General features: G+C 52.3%; 1 protein-coding gene across 1 annotated transcript; it reads left to right on the top strand.

The window, feature by feature from the left end:
* Window positions 1–545: 545 nt before the first annotated feature.
* Window positions 546–5939, top strand: EMWEY_00041090 (hypothetical protein, conserved; the record flags this gene model as incomplete). The annotated part of the gene is made up of 1 exon (XM_013478812.1): window positions 546–5939. The coding sequence occupies one exon, from the start codon at window positions 546–548 to the stop codon at window positions 5937–5939; it is 5394 nt and encodes a 1797-aa protein (XP_013334266.1).
* Between the last annotated feature and the right edge of the window lie 2001 nt (window positions 5940–7940).

Here is a 7940-nt window from a genome sequence, read left to right as displayed (position 1 = left end):
ATCCATACAAGCAGCAGCAGCAGCAGCAACAGCAACAGCAGCAGCAGCAGCAGCAACAGCAGCAGCAGCTGGTGCTGCAGCTGATAGTGGTGCAGCCATTATGGCGCATTATTTACAATTAATATAACAGGAAGAATTAACCTGTGGATTCTCTTTACTGCTGCTGCTGCAGCAATTGCTGCTGCAGCAACTGCAGCAGCAACACAGCAGCAGCTGCTGCCGACAGCCGCAACACTCACTGCTGCAGCTGATGCTGCTGCAGTTGCTGCAGCAGCAGCCCATGCATGCGCCTGTGTTGCCGACTGAGCTCTACAGCAGAGTCCTGCTTTATTTGGAGCAGCAGCAGTTGCTGCTGCTGCTGCTGCTGCAGCGGCAACACAGCAGCAAGTGCAGCAGCTGCGTCAAGACACATGGAGAAGAATCGAGCCTGATTCTTGCTGCACGCAGCAGCAGTGACAGCAGCAGTAGCAGCAGCAACAGAAGCAGCAAAAGTAGCAGCAACATCGGCAGCAGCAACAACAGCAGCAGCAGCAACAGGCAGTACAATGAACCTGCAAGAGGAGCTGCAACTCCAGGAGTGGGTGCTGCAGCACTTGCATCGCCAGGATGCGCTGCTGCTGCCTCAAGAGCAGCAAGAGGAGCTGCTGCAGCAGCAGCAGCAGTTGCTGCACTATTCGCCTAGACTGCAGCAGCCGCAACAAAAGCAGCAGCAACAGCAGCAGCAGCAGCAGCACAAGCAGCGGAGAGGGTCCTGGTGCACTACAGATGGCGGCACACGTGTGCGACAGCCTCCCTCGCTAAAGCAGCAGCAGCAGAAGCAGCAGCAGCAGAAGAAGCTGCAGCAGCAGCGGAAGCAGCAGCAGCAGCAAGAAGCAGCAGGCCGTTCTCTTACCTCTGCGATGCTTCTGCGGCTGCAGAAGCATCTACACTTCGTCAATGAGCTGCGCCGCGAGCAGCAGCAGCAACAGCAGCAGCAAGAGCAACAGGAGCAGGAGCAGCAGCAGCCACAGCAGCAGCAGCAGCAGCCACAGCAGCAGCAGCAGCAGCAAGAGCAGCAAATATTAACAGAAGACTTGCAAGAGGCTGCTGTTGCCCCTGAAGAGAAGCAGCAGCAACCGAAGGAGCCACAACAGCAAGCTGCTGCTGTTGCTGCTGCTGTTGCTGCAGGGACAGTGCAGCAACAAAAGTTGCAGCAGCAGCAACAACAAAAGCAGCAGCAGGCATTGCAGCAACAGCAACCACACCAGCAGCAACGGCAGCACACACAGCAGAAACATCAGCAGCAGCTGCTGCAGCGGCAGCGGCAGCGGCAACAGCAGCAGCAGCAGCAGCGAGTTCGTGCGGCATCTGCAGGCAGCCCTGCTGCTGCTGCTGCTGCTGCTGGCAGCTTGTGGGACGCATTACTAGCGGAGACAGAGAAGGAAGCATCTGTGCCTCGTGCACCAACTTCTGCTGCTGCTGCTGCTGCCTCTCCTGCTGCTGCTGCCGCTGCTGCTGCTGCTGCTGCTGCTGCTGCTCGGCGAAGGGCTGTGCGTTCTTCTCAGTCGAAATGTGCTGCTGCTGCTGCTGCTGCTGCTGTTTCGTCAGGAGCAGCAGCTGCTGATCCTGAAGCGGCTGCAGCAGCAAAATATGCTTCTGCTGCAGTAGGTGCAGCAGCAGCAGCAAAGGATGCTGCAGCAGCAACAGATGCTGCAGCAGAAAAAGTTGTTGAAGCAGCAACAGACGCTGCAGCAGCAACAGATGCTGCAGCAGCAACAGATACTGCAGCAGCAACAGATACTGCAGCAGCAACAGATACTGCAGCATCAACGGATGCAGCAGCATCAACAGATGCAACAGCAGCAGCAGATGCAGCAGCAGCAGATGTACCGGCAGCAGATGCAGCAGCATCAAAGGAAGCAACAGCAGCAAAAGATGCAGCACTAGCAGATACAGCAGCAGCAGCAGCAGCAGCAGCAGATGCAGCAGCAAAGCCGATGATGCCCCCACTGCCTCGTGCATACAGAGGGCAGCCAACGTGTCCACGGCGGCCGCCACTGTCTGCTGCTGCTGCTGCTGCAGGGAATCCTGCTGCTGCTGTTGTTGCTGCTGCAGGGAATCCTGCTGCTGCTGCTGCTGACGTGTCTGCGTCGGGGCAGGCTGCAGCAAGTTGCCAACTGCGTAGCTGCTGCAACAGCAGCAGCAGCAGCAGCACCACCCGCAGCAGCAGCATATGCAGCAGCACCATCACTACTAATACAAGCAGAAGACAGCAGGCCATGGAGAAAAGCCCTCAACGTGCCGCTGCTGCTGCTGCTGCTGCTTCGCGTGCTGCTGTTTCGCGTGCTGCTGCTGCGCGCGCTGCAGCTGCACGCAAGAACTCCGGAGACCCGTATGCTCAAAAGTACTTGGCAGCAGCAGCAACAGCAGCAGCAGCAGCACCAGTAGCAACAAAAGAAGCAGCAGCAGCTGTAAGACAAGCGTCGACAGCAGCAGCAGCAGCAGAACCTCCAGTAGTAGTAGCAGCTGCAACACGAAGAGCAGCAGCTGCTGCAGCTGCAGCAGCAGCTGCAGCAGATGCAGCAGCAGCAACAAGAGTATTAGCAGCAGGTGGTCACTGCCCGCAGCACTCTTCTGCTCCGCCTAGACAGCACCAGAGGCAGCGGGCGCTGTGCACGAGGCAGCAGCGGCAGCAGCAGCAGCAGCAGCGACAGCAACAAGAGCAGCAGCAGCAGCAGCAAACACCGCTGTGCTTGCGTTGCTACAGCCCATCTAGTGAAAGATCCACCGCTAACGTGAGCAGCCGCCAGCAGCAGCAGCAGCAGCAGCTGCTGCAGCAGCAGACTCGGAAGGCGGCGACAGCAGCAGCTACAGCAGCACCTGTTGCGTCTACAGCAGCAGGAGCAGCAGGAGCAGCAGCAACAGCAGCAAAAGGCAGCTGTAGCAGCTGCTGCACTGCGCCTCTTCGTGGTGTCCCTTGGGGAGGTTGCGGCCGCCATCCAGCAGCAGGAGCAGCCACAGCAGCAGCTCCTGTTGCTGCAGCAGCAGCACCTGCTGCTGCAGCAACTGCTGCTGCTGCTGCTGCTGCTGGGTCTGCTGCACATACACCCCACGGGAGTCGCAGTCTCTCTGCTGGATCTCTAAGAAGCTTAGATTGCCTAACGCCCCCCCATTGCGCACTAGGCCGCCATTTTGCTGCTCCTGCTGCTGCTGCACCTGCTGCTGCTGCTGCTGTTGCTGACTTGGGTGGCGGTGTGGCGCAAACAGCAGCAGCAGTTGCTGCTGCTGACGAAGAATCGCTGCAGCAGCAGCAGCAGCAGCAGCATAGCTGCAGAGATACTCGGCATCCGTCGAACGTCACACACAAGACAGGCACGCCTGCAGCAGCAGCAGCAACCGCTGCTGCTGCTGCTGCTGCAACGGCAGCTAAAGGTGCTGCTGCAATGCACTGCTGCCTACAGCGCTGCCGCCAGCAGCAAAGGGCAACTGAGGCTTCGCAGGCCTCTACTGCTGCTGCTGCAGCAAATGCCGCAGCAGCAGCACCTGCAGCAGCAGCAGCAGCACCGGGTTATACAGGCCATCAGCTTGCTGCTGCACCTGTGGAGAACGAGCAGCAGCAGCAGCAGCAGCAGCCCCGAGTGCTGCACAACCACAAGAGGCAGCAGCACTGCAAAAAGAAGCACATCGTTCTGCTGATGCATGCAGCAGCAACTCAGAGCAGCAGCAGCAGCAGCAGCAGCTGTAACAATACATGCAACCGTGGAGATCAAACAAGCCGGCAGCTATACAATATCCCGGCTTCAGCAGCAGCAGCAACAGCAGCAGCAGCAACGGCAGCAGCAACAGCAGCAGCAGCAGGTCCTCCGTCTAGTTTGGCACTGATCCCCTTCGACGGCGGAGGCCGCACGTTGGCCCACAGCGATCTGCTGCTGCAGCAGCAGCACAACGCGCAGCAGCAACAGCAGCAGCAGGAAGCACAGCAGCAGCAGCAGCAGCAGCAGCACGGGTTGCCTGATGGGCAGGGCCGCATGCAGTGCGAACCTTTACGGGTTGCGCATCTGTGCCAGACAACTTTGCTGCAGCTGCAGCAGCAGCAGCAGCAGCAGAAGCAACTGCAGCAGCAGAAAGTGCAGCAGCAAACGCCGCCGCAGCAGCAGCAACAACTGGAGCAACAGCAGCAAATGCCAGCAACACTAAATCTAGTTGCTGCTGCACCTGATTGCTTCTCCTGTTTGCCCTGGCAGCAACATTTGCAGCAGCAGCAAGTGCAGCAGCTGCAGCAGCAGAAGGTGCAAAAGCTGCAACAGCAGCATGTGCAGAAGGTACAGCTGCAGCAAGTGCAGCAGATGCAGGAGCAGCAGCAGCAAGTACAGCAGCCGCAGCAACTACAGCAGCAAAAACAACACCAGCTGCAGCACCACAGCACACCGAGTAGCCAGCAGTACCAGCAGCAACAGCAGCAGCAGTTGCGTCAGCAGCAGCTGCAGCAGCAGCAGCTGCAGCTGCTGGTGGAACCAGGGCACCCCACACTGCAGCAGCTGCAACAGCAGTATGCCGAACTGCAGCAGCTGCAGCAGCAGCATGCAGAACTGCAGCAAATGCAGCTGCAGCTTCAGCAGCTGCAGCAGGAGCAGCAGCTGCAGCAGGAGCAGCAGCTGCAGCAACAAGAGAAGGCTGCATGCGATGACCAAGGTACCCTAACCACAGCGGGTAGCAGCAGCAGCAGCAACAGCAACAGCAGCAGCTTCCCCTGTTATCCATTGCCATATCCGCAGCAGAATCAGCTGCTTCTGCTGCAGCAGCAGCTGCAGCAGCAAATGCAACTGCAGCAGAAGCAGCAGCAAGTGCAACTGCAGCAGCAGCAGCAGCAAGTGCAACTGCAGCAGAAGCAGCAGCAAGTGCAACTACAGCAGCAGCAACAGCCACAAGTGCAGCAGAACCGCTGCTGCAGCAGACTCTGCAGGGTGTCTGCTCCCTCTAACATTGATGAGCAGCAGCAACAGCTGCTGCTGCATCAGGTGCAGCAACAGCAGCAGCACCTGCTGCTGCAGCGACAGTTGCAGCAGCAGCTGCCTAGTCTTCTTACTACCCCGCTTAGCAGTGTATGCATGCCCCCGCAGCTGCATCAACTGACGAAGAAGCAGGAGCTGCAGCAGGTGCAGCCACAGCAGCAAATGCAGCAGCAGCAGCAGCAACAGAAAGTGCAGCAGCAGCAGCTGCAGCAGCTGCAGTGTTTTGCTCCCCCCCTACCTCATCCTTGCTTGCCCAAAGATAACCCTCCAGGCACTCTGCTGCTGGCGCATCTGCAGCAAATGCATGCAGGCCAGCAGCAGCAGCAGCAGCAGCAGCAAGAGCAGCAGCTGCTGTGGACTAAGGAAGTTGAGCTTATGGAGGAAGAGAGCTGCAGCATTAGCTGCGGCGATGCGCCCCCAACGCAGCGGCTGCTGCCTGTTGCTGCTGCTGCTGCTTCTGCATGCAGTTCATTGTTTGACCCTGCTGCGGGGCCCCAAGAGCAGCAGCGACAGCAGCAGCAGCAGCAGCAGCTTCAACTGCAGCAGCCTGCAAGTAAGCAGCAACAGCAGCAGCATCCTATGCTACAGATGTGGGAAGGCAGCACAGCAGCAGAGCTGCATTTGCAGGACTGGGGAGAAGAGGAGCAGCAGCTGCTGCTGCAGCAACAACTGCAGCAGCAGCAGCAGCAGCAGCAGCCAGGCGTAATGCGGCTGCTGCAGTTGGCAGCAGCAGGTAGCCGTCAGCTCAGAGAGAGAGTTGTTAGAGATCCCTCTAAGGAGGTAGAGATATCTGCAGCAGCAGCTGCTGCTGCTGCCGCTGCTGCTGCAGCAAATATGTCTACTACTAACACTGCAGCAGCAGCAGCAGCAGCAGCAGCCGCTGCTGCTGCTGCTGCTGCTGGTGGTCGTCTTACGGAGTGTACAGACACTTATAATAACATAATATAACAAAACGTTTGTCATTATAGGCAATCAAAGAGCTATGCATGCGCTTAGTTTGCTGCTGCTGCTGCTGCTGCTGCAACCTGGCAGCAGCACCAGCAGCAGCAGGATGTCTGCTGCTGCAGCAACAGTGCAGCAGCAAATAGATGCAACAAAAAAGGAGCCAAAATAACATGCATGCATAAAGCCACCCCTAAGGCAGCCACTGTCACATAAGAACCAACTGCTGCTGCTGCTAGTGTGCTGCTGCTGCTGCTGCTGCTGTTGCTGTTGCTGCTGCTAAGTGCAGCGGAGACAGCTGTAACTGCCACTGCTACTGTTGGTGTAGCCGAAAGGCAGATCACAGCAGCATCTGTGTCTCCTGCTGCTGCTGCTGCTGCTGCTGCAGCAGCAGCAGCAGAGTACAGAAGCAGCACCTGCACTTCCTCCTGCTGCTGCAGCAGCATCTGTCTCCTGTCACCACCCGTACTACTACTCCTACTACTGTTACTCCTACCGCCATAACCAGCAGCAGCAGGAGCACCAACAGGAGCAGCAGCAGCAGGAGCAGCAGGAGGAGGAGGAGGAGGAGGAGGTTATAAGTGTACAAGTTGATGTATATGCTCTCTATGTAGACATTTAGTATTATTACTTCTTCTTATCCATGCACCCCTAGCAAGAATTATATCTATGCTGCTGCTTATAGATAATTCCTTAGGTAAGGAGGAAGGAGGTAGACCTAATGATAATACTGCTGCTGCCTCCCCACCAGATAATGCACGTAAGGCTAATGCCACTGCATGCATATACACACACACACACACACACACACAAACGCATGCATATGCGTAAATTTGCATGCAAATGCATGCAAATACACGTATTATTGCATGCATGCATGCATGCATAAACAAAATTGCATGCATGCATGCATGCATGCATGCATGCATGCATGCATGCATGCATGTATGTAAATGTGAGAAAATATGAAAATTGATCAATTTAATTTCTTTTTGTTTTATTTTAATTTATTTAATAAATTAATTAAATTAATTAAATTAATATAATTAATTAATTAATTAAATTAATATAATTAATTAATTAAATTAATTAAATTAATTAAATTAATTAATTTGCATTAATTTAAATGGTTATAAGGGTATAATAATTATAATTAATAAGGAGAAAAAAAAAAGAAAAAAAAAAAAAAAGGAGACAAAATATTTATATATATACTTACGTGTCTCTACTACTACAACGGAGACACCATCAGGAAGAAGAGGAGACACTGCTGCCTTTAATTCATCTGAACAAACTAATACTGTTGTCTTTGCCTCCCCGTCTGCATGCATGCAGACAAAAAAGGAGACAATAATAATAAAAGGAGACAAAAGGAGACAGTAGTAATAAAAGGAGACAAAAGGAGACACTAGTAATAAAAGGAGACAAAAAAAAAGACACAAAGGGACAAAAGGGAGGAAAAAGGAGACAAAAAGAGATAAGAGGCAACAGTGCGTCTCTTTGTCTCCTGTCTCCTTATCTAATTTTATTATATTTTATATATAAAGGAGACATATATTATATTTATTATTATTTATTTATACAACTGTCTCCTTTTATTTATTTATTTATTTATTTATTTAATTTATTTATTTATTTAATTTATTTATTTATTTATTTAGTTATTTATTTATTTATCTCCTCTATATACAGCAAGCCTAAGAGAATGTACAAGACCTTCATAATAATTATTGTCTCCTTTTTATTAATTAACTAATTAATTAATTTATTTATATTAATTATAATTAATTAATTAATTAATTAATTAATTAATTAATTAATTAATTAAATGGAGGGGATATATGTCGTTCGGATTCTCTTACATGTTCTGGAAGTATTAAATTATTGTCTCCTTTTTATTAATTAACTAATTAATTAATTAATTAATTAATTAATTTATTTATTTATATTAATTAATTAATTAATTAATTAATTAATTAATTAATTAATTTACCTCCCCTATATACA

This window comes from Eimeria maxima, genomic scaffold (genome assembly GCF_000499605.1).
Source record: "Eimeria maxima Weybridge genomic scaffold, Emw_scaff692, whole genome shotgun sequence".
NCBI lineage: Eukaryota > Apicomplexa > Conoidasida > Eucoccidiorida > Eimeriidae > Eimeria > Eimeria maxima.
This window is presented reverse-complemented; position numbering and strand designations above follow the sequence as displayed.